Source organism: Megachile rotundata, chromosome 5 (assembly GCF_050947335.1).
Source record: "Megachile rotundata isolate GNS110a chromosome 5, iyMegRotu1, whole genome shotgun sequence".
NCBI classification, from domain to species: Eukaryota; Metazoa; Arthropoda; class Insecta; order Hymenoptera; family Megachilidae; genus Megachile; species Megachile rotundata.
The window spans coordinates 12,018,979-12,039,782 of NC_134987.1; the positions used below are offsets into that span (position 1 = coordinate 12,018,979).

Sequence of the window (20,804 nt, forward strand, 5' to 3'; positions counted from 1 at the left end):
GTACAAAAGAAATAGTATACCACGATAAATCAACGCTTTGTACGAAATCGATTTTATTTGATGTCGTTAACGAACAGAAAGCGGTGTAAGCGCATTGTCTCTCGGTAATTAGGGTTTCATTATCGGCGGTAAACATTGGATCGATAACACGGTACACCACCGAGGACGTGTTTCGTAAGTGCTTGGTTACGGCTAACAAAGCTTATTACTTTGCTCCTCGAAATTCACATTTTTGTTCTCTTTCCTTCGTTAATAAACGCTCGTTCAACTACCGCCTGATAATCTCGGGCGCTCAATTAATTTCGAAACTACCATTATAATATCCTTAAGCATTTTACCATCGTATAACTAATATGAGTATCGTACACTCATTGGAGATCGCATAGGTTGATTATTAGAGTTGTAAATTCTCGTTTCGTTTGTTGATATGAGATTGGTTTTATTTAATTATTTCTGTATTGGGGGATGTTGTAGTATAATAACATTTTTGAATTTATGAAGATTGAAACAATCCCCAATAATTGAAAGTATAAAACCTTTTAAAACTTCAAAACTTCAAAACAACGTAAACATTGAAAATTCCCGAACGATCGCTTGTTAAACAAATTTTCGCGATCTCGTTAAACACGATTGATTTTCAACGAAGCAACGAAACACGACGACCCTCAGTTTCGCTTTAATAGCATCGAATGCTCTGAACAATGAAATTATTATCGGCGAATGTAGTTGTACAACGTCGAAAGAAGCAATGAGTGAATAATTTCGTTGGCATCGATCCACCTTGCTTGTTGCGGCAAATATTTACTAAGTAGTTCGGATGGAGTGCGGCCACGAACCGATACACGATAAACACGAATCGACGGCGGCGTCTCGTTAATAACGTGATCACGAAGCGTCGCGGCGCACAGTCGTGTCCCCGAGGCGCGCGCAACGCACACGCGTCACGGTAAATAAATCGGTTCGCCGGGGTCGTACTTGCCGGCCAGACGAAGCGCGACCGATTTATCCGGGAAACCGGAAGTCAACGGTGCATAAAAATTGGCGAACTCGATACCCGTTGAAAAATCTTTGCTAACGAAGAGAAATCTTCGCTTGGTGCACCAACGTGCGAGCTTTATGTAATGGTATGGGTAATCGACATTGAACGATGATGCAAGGATGAGGATGTGTATGTACAGGATGTTTTTGAAAAATTTTATACTGATTATAGGGAATTATGATATGGGTTGTATTGATTATATGGAATTATCATATGGGTTGTAGTGATTATATGGAATTATCATGTGAGTTATACTGATTATATGGAACTATCATATATTGTTGGTTATATTGATGTATATGGAATTATATGAGTTGTACTGATTTTATGGAATTATAATGTGAGTTATACTGATTTTATGGAATTATCATATGAGTTATACTGATTATATGGAACTATCATATATTGTTGGTTATATTGATGTATATGGAATTATATGAGTTATACTGATTATATGGAATTTTAATGTTCTCTATGTCCACTCTGAATCTCTATGTCCACAAATTTCTATATCCTAGAATTTCTACGTCCCCTAATTTCTACATCCCCGAATTTCGACAACCCCAAATCTCTACGATCCCCAAATCTCTACATCCCCGAATCTCTACGATCCCCAAATACCTATACCTCCGAATTTCTACATCCCCAAATTCCTATATTTCCGAATTACGACGTCCCCAAATCTTGATAACTCCCAAATCTCTATATTCTTGAATCTTTGCATCCCCCAATCCCAACATCTACAAATCCCTGAATCTCCAAATTTCCAAATTTCTAAATCCTGAAATTCCTCAGTTCCCACATCCCTAAATCTCCAAATTTCCAAATCCCCAAATCTTGAAATCCCTGTCCCTACATCCCTAAATCTCCAAATTTCCAAATCCCTAAATCTCTAAATTTCCAAATCCCCAAATCTTGAAATCCCTCAGTCCCTACATCACTAAATCTCCAAATTTCCAAATCCCCAAATCTTGAAATCCCTCAGTCCCTACATCCCTAAATCTCCAAATTTCCAAATCCCCAATTTCTCAAACTCCCAATCCGCAAAATGAATAACAAAACCTTGAAAAATGAATAAAAAGTAGCACCGTTATCCGTCCGTTTATGAAACACTTTTTCCTTGTTCAATCGTTACATCGCCAGTATTATGCCTCAGAAACGAATCGCAATTCTCCTTTCAATGCAGATGCGCCATAAACACCAATCAACTACGTGTCAGTCATTCTCACGATACGTGCATTCCCTCAGGTCCGTATAACAGCCCCGTTACGTAATGTACAAGTAGAATTATTTCGTGAAACGATTAGGTAGCGGAACCGACAGGTATATGAACGTTGTGCATTAAGGTGTGCTACGGTAACGTTGCAGAAATAATATCCGTGGGGGAACATGGAACATTACATAATGTATCTTCGTAATTCTACTATTGACAGAAAATTAAAGCCTGTGTACCTTTGATGAGTTCATCGATAATTACAAGTGACGGAAATATTGAAATTGAAATAGAAATAGAAATAGAAATATTCTCCTATGATCTTGTACGTCTATAGAGGTAGTAGTAATTGTTCCAATGAATGAGAAAATGTGAATGGTTTCATGATTCAGCGATTCATACATCGTTGTAGGTATTTGATTCTAGATATATTTAACATGAACTGTCATTTTCTTGTCTACGAGTTAATTGTCCCTTCAGGTTCCTATCAAGCTTCTATCATGTCTTAATGCGACGACTCGACTCGATAATTCCGTGCCAATGATTGTTTCAATTATAGTAATCTTCCTTCGATTTTCATGTCTAGTGAATCTGGTTTCCATCTTGTTGAGGAAGATTCTTATGCTCCTTCAGTCAATACAATTTCAGCTTCATAAACACCAAAATAAACAAATTTCGTATAGTTTCATAACGAATTTTGTATAATTTCATCTTTATTTTTGTTTCTATTTATTTCCTCATTTCTGTATTTCTTAATTTCAATTACATTATGTATATATACAATCGACAGCGCACGTACACTGAAATTTTCTCTACCATTCCTTTCATTTTAATAAAAAATTGCATTTTATTAACCAGGTTTCGTTTTTTAAAGATTTTACATCACGTTGCCTGAAGAAGTTTCTCGTCGATATGCAATAGACGCGGTTGAAAATTTTCACCGACGACGCGTGAATATCATGCGGAATGTAACCGAACACGGAAACTTCGATGCAAAAACTTGCGGCAGTGTTGGGAAGGCCATTTTCTTGGCCAAAGGAAGCATCTTTCATCGCGAATCACGTTGCACGCGAACGTCAGAATTTTTCTTTAGACTTCTCGTTCCGTCTCGAGTCACGCAGCCTCAAGTCTTTGAATCGTGAAAAGAGGAGTTAATGGCTTCCGTAAATATAGCAATAACTGTCTATATGACACTTCGACGTCTTCACTGTTACAACTATTGTGGTTGCTTTCTTATTTGTGGTGCGAAGCGAACAGATGGCTGTTTATTGACTTCTCGTGTTTCGATTTTTGAGGATTTTAGGAATTTGGGAATTTGAGAATTTGGAAATTTGAGAAATTTAGGAAATTTAGGAAATTTGGGAATTTAGGGATTTGTGGAATTAGAGTTTTGGGAATTTAGGGATTTGTGGAATTAGAGTTTTGAGAATTTAGGGATTTGGGGATTTAAGCAATTGGAGATTTGGGAATTTGGGAATTTGGGGATTTAGGGATTTGAGGATTTAGGAATTTGGGGATTTAGAGATTTGAGGATTTAGAGAATTAGAGTTTTGGGAATTTAAAGATTTGGGGAATTGGAGATTTGGGGAATTAGGGATTTAGGGATTTAGGGATTGAAGGATTTAGGGATTTGGGGATTTAGGTACTTAAGAATTTAGGAATTTAAAAATTTGAGGAATTGAGGATTTAGGTATTTGGCAACTTCAGAAATTTTTAAATATTAAATTTGCAAATTTAGTAATTTATAAATTTAGTAATGCGAGTATCACGTATCAACAAATTTCAGTGAACATACTATTTCTTCCCACAAATATAATTATAACTAAAACCACAAATATACTCTAGATAAAAAATATTCCAAGTAATCACACAAACTAAAAATTCTTTTACACCTTCCAGACGTCGACCTTCGCTGATAACGAATTCATAAAAATGAGCAATTTATATCGAGTAATTAAGCAAAGCAACTACATCGCACTGATAAATAATATACATTCGATGTTAACCGATACGTGTTCGAGCTTCCATGTTTTTTTTATTAAAACATCGAGCCGTGTCATTCTCGCGAATACGAAAACAGGACCGAAGTGCCGTGACGCGTTAAAGTCACAGAATTTATTGCTTTTAGGCAAAACTTCGAAAAATAAATGTTGTCATATTTACATGGTGCGTATGCAAATTCGATGCTCGAATACATACGTGTTCGTCAAGCGCTTCGCTTGAATTATTCAGGATTCCGTCGATTTATCACTTTCCCTTTATCCGAATGCACGGCGGTGCAACGTGCGTGATCATTAAATACGAGCTGAAGGAAGCTTCGTAAGAATTCATTACGCTTATACCGACACTGAATTAAGAATCGAAATCGTTTACTGGTCGTTTATGCAAATTCGATGCGCTCCTCCTAATTGATTTACATGGCGACTATCGATTATTATTGACAGGTGAATTGGACATACTTCAAGCAGGTAATTGGATATGCGTCCTGGACAATTGATTGGCAACTTTATTTTAATCGGTCCCTCGTAAATGAAATTCAATTTATTAGCAATGTTAAAGAGGTAATTTATGTATCTTAAACAAAATTTTATACACTGGTACACAGTTTGAATATTGTAAATATGATAAAAATTGAAGGTTTAAATATAATGTCAACTTAATCTCTGTTCATTTTAATTATTCATTCATACACGTTCTCTTTAATTATTCATTGCTATTCATTTTAATTATTCGTGTATATTGGGACACTTGCAGGAATAACTGTTGATTGAAATACTGAGAGAATATTAATGATTTAATTGTATTGACAACTTTTGTCGGGGAAATTTATCGAAGCATTTTGTGACAATTTTAAATACCGTTTTTAGTCATCAGACAGTTTGGAAGAATCAATTTCACCCTATATGCAATTGTGAAAACGTGCTTCAGTGAAGAACTCTCAGTGATGAACTACAACGTTTAAGAGGTCAGTGTACTTCAGTAAGGTTGCAAATCACCCACAAACCAGGTAGAAAACCATGTTTATTCTGAAACGAAGCGTGTTCTGTAACGAATGTAGCGTGACTGCTATCGTAAATTTCGTACTGGTAGATTTAGGTAGATTTAGATAAGATAGACTACAAAGGGAACATTTTGTTCTAGTTGCTTTAAAATAAAATTGAGTTCAATTAATTTTGTGAAAAATTTTTTTTAGAAGTGATTGACGCTTTTAGAATGCACTTGACAGGCAATATTAATTAAAAAATTATCAGATATTTTTTATAAATGAACTAGCAGGGTTAAATGCACCCCTTTGCACTAAAAAATCACTAACCCATCACTCGAGTTAACATAATAATTTGGAATAAATATTTTTTAATTGAATCTAATGTTATACATGTAGTGTTACATGTGTGATATGTGAACACAGTGAAACACACAATAACAGCAATTAATAATAGAAAAATAATTCGTGAAAATTCGACAGACATTTCAATTAAAACTTCCTCCAGTGTTTTACCAACTAAAAACATCGGACAGAGGTTCAAATTAAAAATAAACAACAGAAATAATTAAATGGACCAAACTGAAAAATTTTTTAACGTAAAATGTGAAACCTGGAATCAGTCAATGTTGCAAACTGAAACTTATACAAATGGAAACTTTTTTAAAAAAGTATGATATAATACTGCTATACAGTATTTGAACAGTCGCAGAGAAACAGTGTTTCGTAACGAAGGGATCATTTCTCAAAGAGGTTGTATGAAGATGCAAACTGTCTTTCCTCTGACGGAAGTTCGGATAAGGTAAATGGATTCACATTGCACGATTTCTCGTCGAGTCAAGGAAACTTGTACCACAGAGACATAGCGTACGGTTACACGCAAGGAGCAAACTTTTTACTTAACCTACCTCTAAGCCAGAGTTAACTTTTCGACCTAAATCACGAAACGTGATGATTTCCGAGGAGAAATCAAACTAGTTCCGCATCAACGAACTTGAATGACACAGTTCGAAACATGTGCTTTTAACATAATTCTTGTGAAAATATTTCAGAGTTTCAACTTTTATAATCTGGCATATGAAAACGAAAAATATTATGCTATCGAGTTTAAAATGCTCTATAACATAATTTTTACATGTAATATAGTTTTGTCTTTCAACTTGTATAAATAGACTGCTATTATAAATTCTGAAAATGAAATGACATAATTATATGAAAAAATGTAAAGATATAATACAAGACATAAGCTATAAACATCATTTTGCATATAAAAAAAATTCAGATTCATTTAACATTAATTTCACAATAATTTTAATATAACGTTTCATAATAGTACAAAATAATTTTTCCTTAATATTCTTCAAATATAAACTTCACAATTTTCTCCAACTTGTTTAGTCTATGAAAAATATTTATTAATGTACATTAAAATTGTATTATAACATTGTACTAAAACATCCTATTATAAATACAATATATTTCAAATACAATATATCAACATTCAATATTAACTCAATGAGTATATTATTTCAAAGAGTTTTTTCAATAGACTAACTTCATGACACTAATATCAGCAAACAAGCAAAAACACGTCACGTGCGGTAAAGAGATTCCTAATTAAGGCTTAAAAAAAAGGGAAAACACTCCATAGGGACACATGCTGAAAGGGACAAGCAAGGGATGCTCAGACAGGAAAAAGAAACAAGCAAAGATCGCATTCCAGTAGCCGCACAGAAGACAGAGTAAAAAAGTGCAGCACAAAGACAGAGGGACAGAAAAAAAGGAAGAAAGTTGTGTTTAATCGAAAAACCAGCGAACCTTCATCGCGTCGCTCACGATCGGTAGCCCTTCAGGGTTGATACCCTTCCGGTGTGGTGTTGTTCTCCCGGGTGCGCGATCGCTTCACTGTCAGACAGAAAAAAAGAGGAAGGGAAGAACAGCTAGGCCACCCCGTTAACAACCACCACCAGTTTCTATACAAGCTGTTTCAGTAATCGTGCAACTCCCTTTCAAAAAATTTATCGAAATTTACCAAACGAGACATACATGACTTTACGTCATGTTGCAAGTCACTAAATATACATGAAAATTTGAAAAAAGAATGGATAGAAATGTCCATCATGATGTGGAAGATAATATCATTTTTGTAATTTCAGACTAGTTAATAATTAACTATAGACTGGTTAATAATTCATATTGGTAAAATGTGTATAACTGTTAGCTCAGATGTAGTCATTGGATTTTGAAGAACAAATATTATAGAAAAATCTTTAAATTGATCTTCTCAGGAAATATAGTCCCATATGGAAAATAATATTGAATTTTAAAGTATTATTTTTTGAAGAGGAATCCCTTATCGACGATTAGTGCAACAGCCTATAGAACGTGTACAAGCTTATACACCTTTTAGAGGGTTGTATACGAGTGTGCACGTATAGTAAAGCTATCACCACACCCCTTGCCACACGCCACCTTAAACTGGATAATTTGGGAGCGGAAAAGAGGGAGAAAAAGAGAACGAGGGTATTGCTTCCCAGTTGTGTGAAACGCTTCACGAATTGCTGTTGTACGCACGCTAACCCAACGACAATTGTTATTTTACCCTCAACGATCCTCGATTCTTCGCCTTATGGCTACTCGCCCTCTGTTCCCCACGTTATTATACCATTTCTCTTACGCTCAATGGCCGTAATGTTTTCTTTAACACGTTCTTTCCTCGTACCATCGACCACGTACACTATAGAGACACGTACAATTTACTCCCGCAAATTGAAGACGATTTCTGCGGATCGGATAGGCACGATTTTTGTGCCTTGATAAGTCACGATTCTCATTTCGTATCGCACCAAATTATTTTAATATTTAAACCATTTAGGGAGCGAATATTTAATCTTGTAAAATATTGGTTACAATGTGGATTTTACGATGCGGAAAAATTATTCTAGATTCTGTTGAAATTATTTAGACACTGTATTTTATTATTTGATTCGTCTGAAAAAATTACTGAAAAATTCAGAGGTCTAAATGAATATTGTCATTTGATCATAATTTATCAAAATTGAAAGACAATTCTATTAATTCAAATTAAGTACTAGAATTGTAAAGTACTAAAATATTTAACTTATTAAAAAAATAAAATATTATTAATTATAAAGAATGTACAAAAGACTACAGTAAAAGAATTGAAAACTCAATTTCCTTTCATGTACCGAAAACGCACAAAATGTCAGGTAACGAGGGATTTTTATGAGAGAATCAACAGGAGAATAATTTCAATCGCGTTTCCGTTATCTCAAAAAAGTTTTCTTTTTATTCCCCCGTGCATTCGGGTCTTCAGTTTCATTTATGCTTCATTCTCGCATTTCAAAAACCGAACATTTCATCCCGCGTCGATTTGTCGAGCTCTCCTTTTGTTTTATTTCCTATCGGTGGAAAAAAAAGACTTTATTGAAGCACCGATAGTCCTGAAAACAAATTCTGCCGGTGATATTCTGCAACAACAAAAGCTAACGGCCCCGGTCGAGTTTAGAACGAGAAAATCTGACGGATTTTTCGAACGTCGATGCGTCATTCGCCTATGAAAACGAGGGCCAGCTCTCTGAAAACCTCCGAAACTGAATGGGCGCAATATAAAATGCAAATGACACTCCTGTCAAACTAGGGGCTCCTCCGTTTCGTGAAAAGGCGTTCGAAAAAAAAAAAACTTCGTCACCGCAGATGTTGCTTGGAAAATGGTTTTTAAATCTTTTCCACCCACGACATGCTCGGACAACTTTGTCCTCCACTTTCGAGCAATTTATTTATTCTAGCCGCTGGTATCTTATCATTTTTACATCAACTTTTCAACCTTTAGAGGGCCAATAGTGACATAGTTCTCAATTTTAATAATTAATGTAATTGAGAAAAAATTATAGGATTACTGTATTTTTAATATTAAGCATAGATGTAACATAATTAGATGCAAAAGTTATTTTATTTTTCTATATTAATCAATTCTTTCAAGAGAATTCTTGCTCTGTTTGTATCCATTATTATTTTGTTTACAACATATTTATCCTATAATAAAATAATAATTTTCATGTTGACAATGGTCATCTTAAAGATTTATTTTGAATCAGTCAACATAACCTCAAAAAAGTCAACTCAACCCCTTTTAACTCTACGTACTAGAAATTACAAAAATGATGTATATTATAGTAATACACTATGTTATAGTAATACATTTCATAGTTCCTCTCCATATACACATAAATCTAACAAAATATAATTAAAAATAAATTGGCACTCTAAAGGTTAGGAAAAAGTTGCGAACATTTCTTCCTCGCACGAAATAAATTTCTCAGACTCCTCTCGTTTAATCGGTTCAATAAAATTGGAGAAATTGAAGTTTGAAAGAAGAGATGATGGAAGATCGGGTGCTAATAAGGTGCTAGAGAAAAATTTGACGACGATCGAGTGGATGTCGCTATAGATCATCCTCGATCACTGGCGTTCAGAATTTAGGCACCCAACTTCCGTTTATCGATCGGCAGCTCACTATGTTTCTATTTATGGACCAATCTTTCGGATAACCACGGGAATTGGCTTGTTCGCGTGATTTACTGCTTTATAAATTATTTTGGGGATTAACTGCTACTGAATTGAAATGAAGAGATGAAATTTTGAATGATTTACCTCATAGTGATTTCTTAGCTTTGTGTGAGATGATGAGATGAAAAATTGTTGAAATTATGTTGATGAATTGAACAAGTTTAATTATTTAAAATTATTGCTGTATGAGTACAAAACAGTTATTGATTTAATTAATGTTCACTTTAGTTAAATTTAATAAAAATCACACTTTACTTAATTTTAATAGTTCCATAAAAAAAAAAACGAATAAACTTAAATTTACTACAAACAACAATAAATACACAGTCTCGTATACCAATATGAAAATCTACATAAGTAAATTACAGAATACATTGATTTGGTAAAATATACAGCCAATAAATTACCAAATTTACTCTCTCAAACTGCGTTTAAACAGCAATATTTCCAATTAATTTGATAGGTTTTCTATTTTGTAACAAGAAGCGTAGACGTTCCCAAGATACCAACGTTAATCTTTAAATTGATTCTATAATATATCGAAGCTCCTTCATTTCCCGCGGGAATGTAATAATAAGCGAAGCGAAATAAATCTCTAGAAACGCTAAACGAAAATTGATAATTACACGCTGTAAAGTCGCCTTGCTACGTTCGGAAGACGGTCTGGAGAAGCAGTTTTAATGGGGAGAATTCCCTCGGGGACAAGGATAAAAATGCGTAAGCATTTGTGTCCCATAGGTTATACCACAGTCAGTTTTTTAATTAATTTTCACGCAGCGAATATGAGAAAAATTGATCGTTCTTTCAAATAAAAAATATAGTGCTCATCATACAAGTCGTAAAATGACGGTGAAAATTATTCGTGAATATATAGAATTGAATTATTAGCCGTAATATATGATTCTGTATATAATTTGTTCACTAATAACTCATTCATTAATAGCCCGTTCACTAACAACTCGTTCATTAACAGCCCGTTTGTTAATAACCCGTTAAACAATGGCTCGATCATTAACGGCTTGAATATCTCCAAAACTAAAATCAGCTATCAGTTACATGTAACATAATAACCAACAAAAATATAAATTTCTACAATTATTTTCAATTTCGATAGAAATTAAAATTTCGACAAGCAAATTAAAATTTCCCCTTACTTTCAATAATGAAAAATAATAAACCTATGTGATTTTCAACGTGTAAGTCTGATATTAAATAAGTTATAAATCACCATCTAATAACAAAGAACTAACACACCAAATTAAAATAAAAAACTTGAAAACCTTCGTGTCCCAAATAACAGCAATTACAATATACCATATAATAGCTAATTTTGCCAGGGCAAACGATAGACGATCAGTATTTAAAAACCGATATTCCGCGAAGAAGATTAAGAACGATAGGCGTGCAGCTCACGAACGATCGATATTTCGTAAAAGTCGAGAAAAAAATTGGGGAGAAGAAACGAGCCGTCGAAAAATTCGGTCCATAAATATGCCGCGAGAGAGACGCAAGAAACATATTGGCAGCGAGCCGATCGAGCGATCGATCTTCGAAAGGGACAGAAAGAGATCGATCAGCACGGAAAAAGGGTAGCCAGGTGCAGGGTGCGGGGATCACACTTACAAGACTTACGATCGGCGTGTCTGGTCCTCTTGCGTTCTCTGGGCGTCGTCCTCGTCGCCGGCGTCTTCGTCGCGGTTTTCACCAGCGATTCCAGCAACTCGTCGTCGCCGTCGGTCAAGTTTCCATTGGTGTTCTCGTCGCGAAGCAACGGACCCAGGGAAGTGCGACCTGAAACACCGTTTTCAAACCGTTCTATAAGAATTTGCACCCTCAATTAATTTAATCGCATTCTATCAACCCTTATCACTCTGAGAATATCAGAGCAACTTTAAACTCTCTCACTCATCATTTAATTTAATATAATTTGTGTTAAAGAAATTTTAACCTTAACCTTTAGAGGTTTTAACCTTAATATGTGTTGGGTTAGGTGAACTGATGTGTGAGGGACATTATTTTAATGTGATAGCTTAAGTGACTCAGTATGAAACAACGTTAGATGCTGAAATTAACCGAAAAGTAATTTATAAAATTTTAACAAGAAATTCTATAGAAGACAATAATGAATTTGGTTGTCTATTTTAGAAATTGACGATTTAACACGAAACCTGATACAAAAGTGTTAAATCCGTCATCTCGATTGATCTGATAACGCCGTTAATGTCGACTGTTAACTCGATTTACATCGTGGCACGTTACCTTCCAAATGACTAACATTAAACGTTAAAAAGGCGCGTTCAATCACAGCGCGTCGTGAAAGGACGCCGGCTCCGTAGGCGAGAAGAAACTGAAAGGCCATTAAATCGCGAGCTTAACGGCACCCTTAAACGCCCCGAGCATTATAACATTACGCCTCATTCAATACAGAGTATCCCCTTCGTCGCCGACGATCCTCCACATATATTTTCGTCTAACGGAGATCTTCACACCGCGTCATTTACTCGGATCTCGGTCCGTGGAAGGGCACCAGCCATTCTTATTTCCGTTCTACGGCTAACTCCTCGCGAAACAGTCTCTTTGCTCTCGGTACGCGGGCTAGAAACTTCGAAACCGTCAAAAGCACGGGGGTGGAGCTCCTTTGAGAGCTTCTTTGAAACTCGTCTGAAAGAAGCCTCCATTGGTGGTCTCTCGCTGTGTAAATCCGATACGAAAGTGTACGAGAAGCGTGCTCGGAACAGCCGAGAAGCTGAGGAGAGAGACGGAGAGAGAGGCGAAGTTAGAGCGCAGGAATTTCCATGGACCAAAAGAAAGAAAGGGCAAAGTTTGGGGGATGCGGTCAACCTGGTTAGTCCTAGAATTTCGACTGGACTCGGGAATTAATCGAGCTTCTTTGGGGAAAGTGCGAAAACAAGGGTGAAAGGATAAGTGATCACTTGTCGATTTTTAGGGATTTGCAGAATTTGGAAATTTTTGAAGTTCAGAATTTGAAGATACAGGAGTTAGGAGATCGATTTGGGTATCGACTGATATGGGAATTTAAGAATTTCGAACTCTAGGACTCTGTGGATTTGGAAAAGCACTTTGTGGACCTGGGAATATAGAGACCTTGATGAGGACTTTGGGAATTGCAACTCTATTCATAAGAGAATCTAAGGATTTGAACTAGGAAATTAAGGACATAGAAATTTGAGGGAATTGGGGAAAGAAGGATCTGCAATCCAAAAATTTGAGATTCTATAACTTTAAAGACCTATGTATTTAATTATAAAGAAATTGCGGAATTCTTACACAAAATTTCAAAGCTTCCAAGTTTACATATATGCATTTATGTAAAGAAAACATATGTTGCACCCGAGTGTACTAGCGACAACGAACAGTTAGGTTAAATGACTTCAATTTTGTCCCTGTTTGTTGACCCGCCATGAACCGCTTGATATCCGACGCAGCTTTGAAACACCAAAAGATCGCATGAATTTGCAAATCGCGCTAGCGTATTCATAGAACTTCTAACCCTGGCTTGCGAGCTCGTGACCCAACATATTCGTTTATCCGTGTGATAAAAAAGATGAGCACTAAAAATTTTAATATTATCGCGGCAAATTTTGCATCTCTATTAATGTTAACACCTTACACATTCTTTGATAGACTTCATAGGAATTTGTTAACATAAACTACACAAATTTTTATTTCCCTATTCTCCTCAGTTAGGAGAGAACGAACTTATGCTATGTCTACATACAAATGCTCTCCATTTATATATAAATAATAGGCAATTAACCATCGAAATAAAATAAAAATTCATAACTTTGAACTTGTCTACATTAAATTTCTTTCACAGTATTAAATCGACTTGTATAGAATTATATTTTCATCGAATGTCTGCCCGATCTAAAAGTAAGAAAATTGTGCAAAAATGCATTCATCCTCGATATAAATAAAATCCTTCCATAAAACCTGCGGGTGTGAATGTAAGAAAGGAGGAAAAGATATCCCCAGGTCGAGGGGAATCTGCCACGACAAATCGTGATCCCTGTAGCGACAGAAAGGCGAGAAAGAATTCACAGGACACTCGCAGGTGTTCCGGGTGCAGGATCAAAGGTGAAGTGGTGGTAGCAGGACTTAGGCGCGGACCGTTTAGGTATTTTATAGAAGAGCATACAGGGGAATAAAAGGAGGAGAAGTTATGATGGCTGCAGCCACGGTAATGCACGAGGAGCTGGAAGTTTACGAGCCGTAAAAGGGTAGAGCTACGTTCTCGTCCTTTACGCGGCTATCCTTGCCGGGGAATAAAAGTTCCGGTGTCGCCGACAGAGGTTAAAAGGTGATTCGCGGTTACAATCTAAGACGATCTCGTATCACGTGGACGATATCAGTTTCGTTCATTGTCCGCTCGTTGTTAAACGAACGATCATCGTCGGATGATGGCTAATTCCACGCTTGAATGTCGAAAGTTGCTGTAAAACGCGCTTGATCGGCGATGAAATAGCGCCATTTGCACGGTATTGCGGTGTCGCAAAGAAAATTGCACTTACGGGGAGTAAAATTTGTTGCTGAATACTATTTTGTAACGTTTCATTTGATTGAAATTAATTTCATGAAGATTGATTAAAGGATTGTTTTAATCAAAATGTTTGGGATGAAATACGAACTTTAAAATATTTTATTTTGCCTCATTCAAATCTTTATTACTATTATATAAAATTTGCAAAAATCAAACAACTAAAAGATAGCAAAGATCCTTAAAATTTTTAACAATTTTTATCTTACTTTTTGGTGCATTTCATGTAATTATAACGAGTATAAAATGAGTTGAAATGCATTGTTCAAACAATGGCTATTGTCTTTCTCATTTTTTTGAAGCCCTCATATCTGCATTTTATCATACAAATATTGGACAAAAGAGAAAGCACAAATTACTAACCTTAATGATGTAATTTAAAAATACTAAAATTTTACTGAAAGAATAATTTATTAAAATGAAATACTAAATAAATTATAGAACAGACATCAATCGACAGACATATGAAGTCTTTTAACATAAAAATTTGAGTCGCATATTTAGGACAAAAATGAATGAAACAAGCTGAATGAAGATTATCGATTTTCAAGTAGTACACATCAACGAACTGTCAGACATAGTCATAATGAAGAATAGTTAATCAATTCCTGAATTCAATGAATTAAGGTTACACGTATCAATTATAAACACATCATTCATTAAGCTATAATCAAAATTATTCATACTGTCCCAGACATAATCATATCATGTCACACGATAATATGAATTATTGAAGCTAATAAAAGTTAATATTCTAATCTGCTAGTTTATGTCGAGTGCCATATTATTGCTATTAACGACATTAACATATATATTCAAAACTGTCCCATTGTTTCCATTTGTTATTTATTAATCACAAGTTAAATTCGTAGCATCGATTATCGATTCCCAATATGCCGATGAACGTGTTCAAAATAGCTTCCGAGACGCATTATTTATTATTTAGAAGTTATGTCGAATGCACCACGATTATATCTGCCGCGACAATTTTTCATGCATTTTCGATAATCTGAGGAGAAAATGTTTCGAACAAAAATTAATCAGCTTGTAATCGGCTTACATTTTTTATACAATTTTCAGTCGACTGAAAGCTGATTAACTTTTATCGGAGATATATTCTTGCCTGAAAAATCCTGGCTAATTGATTTTTGTGTCGTTGAATATCCAAATGTCGGGTTAATGAATTTCAAAAATGGATACTCAATATTAATGATAATGCTAAGTTCTCTAAAATGTATTCGAAACTCAAAATAAATGTAGTAGAAATGTACTGGATGCTCAAATAATTTTTAAGCAGCCAGTCATGCATGGGTGATGAATAATCGTAGATTTATATACAGGGTTTGTAAAATTCTACAAATATGCATTTTATCATCATATACTTCATCATATATATCATATACTTTATTATCATATACTTATCTACATCACTAGATAAAACGAATAGGCAAGGTCTATTTTAGAGTTACACATTCAAAAGTGACCATCACTTGACATCACTTGAAATGAACATCAAAGTACACATATGACATGTACACACATATGTCCACATATGCATCGCATATAAAGTACATTTATTAACACACCAAGTATATGAAAGTACGATTATTAGCACACCACGTACACCAAAGTATGGTTATTACCACACCACATATATCGAAGTACGATTATTAATACTCAACACACATCGAAGTCAAGAGAATGTTAATAAATCAGGCAAGTTTCAAAGTCCGCCATAAATTACATGATGTATGTTTACTTAGCAGATATACCCAAATGCATAAACATCCGCGGTATATCGCGCAGACAACGTTGCAAAATATATTTTCCCAAAAAAATCTCTACGATAAGGAAACATCTTGAGGTACAGAATATGGTAGACGTCTGAAGAAACAGTGTAAACCTCTCGCACGGGATTATCTTTTGAAAGTGATTTTCGCGTTTCAGCGAGCTCGCAAGAACGCAACCGCCAAAGCGTTGTGAAATCTCGATGCCGTTACTTTTCATTTTCCGGTAACACCGCCAAATGAGCAGGCGCTATCCCCGAATCTCGCCTGGAGAGCGTTTGCTTAAGGAGGGCATTTATCTCGTGCACCGCTACGGGCTACAGTATTACGGAAACGAGGAGAAATTTTCTCACTTTGTTCTTATCTTCGGTGGGGAGCCACCCTTTTACAGCGACGCGTTATATTTCCGTCCGCTAAGAACGACCCTGCGAAAAGTTCAGCTGCCCTTTACCTCGATCCGAAGGAACAATGAAAAAGTTTCGACATCGGTTAGGAAATGTGCAAGCATCTTTTACCCTTAAAATAAATCTACGTTTCATATGCAAGTTTATTTAAGTTTGCAACCTTATTTAGGTTAGCTTCGCATTACATTTGAGGTTCAATGTTACAGATTTAAGGTTAGGTTTGAAGTTAAATTTAAAAGACTTCAAGGTCTAGGTTAGGATATGCACTTATATGCTCTGACACTTGCAGCAAAGAAGTAAAATTTCAATTTTATAGATTTGAGACCCACAATTCTTAAAGGGGATGAAAAAAGACATCAATGTTTGAAAATCATCAAAAATAAAAATTTAAGTATTTGTAAAGAAACCTCAAATTTTTATATTTACCAATCTATATTTAAATCTACCAACTTAAAATTTTGAAATTTGAAAGTAACGCGTATAAATGAAATATTGAAGCGACACGCAAAAACGGAAGGATGCTTTTTGCAGGGTAAAAAAAGGGTGTAGGTGAAACTGTTGCAGCGATCTCTGTCCTTCGATCGAGCGTAACGAGCGACGGTATTATTGCGTTTTATTGCCTCGTTCTGTATTCTACGGTTTCACGGAGCCAGACATCGCGTAATGTAGAAATATGAAACTTGTCGGCGGCAGGATATTAGAATGCGCCTCGATCAATGAACGATGCGGAGCGCAGAAAAAGGATTCGCGTTGCAAATTGCGTCCTCGTGCACGAACGAGAAAACGAATCGCGTCATGCTTCCTTGTCGGACCCGTCTGACGATCATTTTCCTTAAATGTTATAACCTGCGGAAATTGACGGGGAATCGCCGTTCGATTATAATCGTTTCGCTTTTTTAAGTGGATTGAGATTTTGTTAGATTTTGTAGATTCGCTCTTAACGCAAACTTTTTGAGATTCACTTTTGATAACATATTTGTCGACAGGATTTATTACAGGATTACAAGTTATTATTTATCAATAAGATTTAAGAACATATTTTATTGTTTGTTAGCAAGATTTAGGAACGTATTTTATTATGTGTCAACAGGATTTAACAGTATATATTTTTAGTTTTCAACAGGGTTTAAAAATATATTATATTATTTGTCAACAGGGTTAAAGAATATATGTATGTCAATAGAATTTAGGATTTTTGTATAGTCCATTATCAAATTCTTTTAACTCTAATTCTAAGGATGATGAACATAGTTGACATATTATATTAGCATCCGTCTTGTTGTAAGTACGTCTGTAAGGTCTAAGAGAATGAATCTTGAAGTTAATTGATTCTGATTTGATAGAAACCAGAATAGAGTTTGTACCCACACGTAAAAAGGACAAGAACATTTTGCACGCCGCAATACAAGCATTCCCCGTAGCATACGACCACGTAAAGATTTTATTTATACACAGCCATTCGGCCGAACTCAACTTTATTGACTTAGGTTTCAAAGTTACGATTCGAGGTTACGACACCGCGTACAAGAAGAATCACGAGTAGAGGAAGTAAAAGCGTACGAGAGACGTGCGAGGACATCGGTCTATCGGAAATGAGGAAGACTGAAGAAAGAGAAAATAGAAAACAAGAATAGAACTCACCGTCTTTCCTCTGTCTCCTCCAGGGTAAGGTGCCGTGAATACTCTCGACATCGGAGATATCGCTTCCGAGTAGTTGTCTGAGCTCTGCGTCCGCGCGATCCTCTTTCGTCCTGAATTTACCAACCTGTAACGATACAAAGTCGAAATCGTATTTATGCTGGTATCGATATAATATCGTGATTGACGTAAATAGAGCAGGAAAGTCTAAGAAACTTTTTTTATTTATACTACTTTTTCCAGGGAAAGGTTGTTATGACAACGAATATCGCAGAAATGAAAACGGAGACAAGCGGAATATTAATGCAACGGTAGGCAAGAAAAGAAATTGATTCTTTCCGCGGCGAGGAAGCAATTTATTCCCCTTGAAGGAGCGAGCATAATGTCTTTCATGCTTCGATAGCTGTATTCGATCGACGGTCGTCCGATAGGACCCTCAGAATCGACGAAAAATTCGTATTCTTTCGCAGTCTAACTTTTAATTACTATTTGAGGTAAAATCTACTTTTCTCCATGAGAAGTTTTCGATAAGAAATAATTAATAATTTTGTCAAAGGTAGAAGCTTTTTTGTACACTTCCAAAATATATATCATAATATCTTACATTACATCTAACAAAAAGATAAGTATAACATCAACATAACCATAGTTCAATCTCCAGACATTCAACGATAAATATAATTTAGCAAAAACTCACACGTAAATTCTAATTACAACTAATCTAATTTATAATGTTAAGTTAATTTTAGAACATAAATTTTATGAAAACCAGCGCAGGTCAATAAAAGATTTCAAAATTCCCGCGCTCCGACTTTATTCATCGAGCGTGGCCGCTAAAGCTGAACCATCGCGCATGATAAATAATTCATAAAACAAAAAAGCGATGAAATTCGGAGCCAACGGAACTCACCTCTGTGATCATTTTTCCTCTGGTCTTATTTCGTTCTCGGTGATTCGCTTTTTTCTCCAGCTGCTGTATCACTCGTTCACGGGTTGTTCTGTACTCGAGGGCGAATTCGGACACGATCCGACAGAACTCGTTTGGCTTGGTATCCTGCACCCTGTGCAAGGGGATGCCCAGCCACAGGACGAACTTGTGAAATCGATTTATGATCCGCCTGTGCACGATGCCCAGAACGATTATTCTTTCCGCGCAGTCTGCCAGGAAGTCCGACATCCTGGTGTAACAGAAAAAATTTACAAAATAAGAATTGATGAGGCACAAGTACGTTATGGTTTATTTTTTAGTAGCGCAGGGTGATTATCGTGATTTTCAATTACTCTTTGTTGTTGTACAGCCATTTTAGTTTCATTACGATTACTTTAGATTCTTTAAGAAAATGGCGGCGTACAGGAAGTGCGGAATAGACTGAGCGTGTTTGTTCTTAAGGAAAATAGCAGAGGAAGGGAAGATCAATTCAGACAAACTATTAATTTAAATTCACACATTTTCTACGTTAGAAGACATAATCTAAATAGTTTCTTCATCATGCTATCGTACATAAATAAATAAACTGTAGCATGAATTAAAATCTTTAAATCTAAAGTTTGAAAATAATTCTCATTCAACAATGAACGTGTAAAAAAGAACGCAAGATGTCGATTTTCTCCTTAACCAGAGAAAAATTGATTACGATACGATTTAACGATACATCACCGAACTCGAATACGTTTTAATATCACTGTCCCGTATCCGTAACATTTCATCGTAGAATGACTTATCGGCCGAAATTTCACCTTGACATCCACCGAATCAACCAATCATTGTTCTGACGTGAATCGCAAAAAAGCAATCACCGATGGCAATTTTTTACACGAAACATTTCCATTACTCTCGAAGAGGAAGCCGACTCGGAGGATCACCGAAACGAGTTTCGGGCAAAAACGAATTAACTCGGCTGGCATTTAGGACGTCCCGTTACACTTAATTAACACGGGTACAGCATTAAACCAGACGTTTCACCGTTAAACAAAATATCACCGCAGTATATCTGCGCGAAATAACAGCGTGCATCGACACGACAGGATATGAAATGTTGCCCGAGCGACTGCTACTTACGGCATTGCAATTAAGTGCGAGATTCGTCTGCCACCACAGACACGTCTATTGTTCTCAACGAGGGCCAACTGTAAATACGATTAAATGCATGCACGACGAACAAAGGATCATTTTGCGACCAAAAGCGGGCAACCGTTGACGAATGATCGAAATGGACGAAATAATCGAAGGGCCATTGATTAGGTTACAAACAAGTTTACGGAATTTCAGGAATTTCTTAGTCACGTTTTCTACAGAAATTAAAATTTGGATGGGTTGATGACTTGTTTCGTAAAAACTTCTGCAACATTTTATGTACTCATGGTATTATTAAATTTTTTAAAAATAATTATTGTAATTTTTTGACTGCAATTTTTCTACCAAACGTATCTAAAGTTATTCTAAATTCTTCACCTATGAGGCAAGTCAGTCACATTAATTATTGCTACAATTTTTATACAAATAAAGAAAGTTGAAATGCATATTTTATATGTAGGAATCCTTGATTTAACACACGAGAGTTTGTATTAAATAGACTACATCGTGGTGCAAAT

The 20,804-nt window shown here is 35.6% G+C and overlaps 1 protein-coding gene across 2 annotated transcripts in view; it reads right to left on the minus strand.

Annotated features, from left to right (window-relative positions):
• Fhos (Formin homology 2 domain containing) overlaps positions 1-20,804 on the minus strand; it is a 284,475-nt gene that overhangs the window by 4,878 nt on the left and 258,793 nt on the right. Inside the window, exons 17-20 of one of the 2 annotated variants that reach the window (XM_076532146.1) lie at positions 19,123-19,390; positions 18,216-18,339; positions 11,458-11,616; positions 7,054-7,140 (exon numbers count right to left, since the gene is read on the minus strand). In XM_076532146.1, coding sequence (XP_076388261.1) covers positions 7,085-7,140; positions 11,458-11,616; positions 18,216-18,339; positions 19,123-19,390 — 607 coding nt within the window. In that variant the 3' untranslated portion in view covers positions 7,054-7,084. Of the gene's footprint in view, positions 1-7,053; positions 7,141-11,448; positions 11,617-18,215; positions 18,340-19,122; positions 19,391-20,804 lie in introns of both variants that reach the window. The other variant, XM_076532145.1, reaches the window with a different exon arrangement.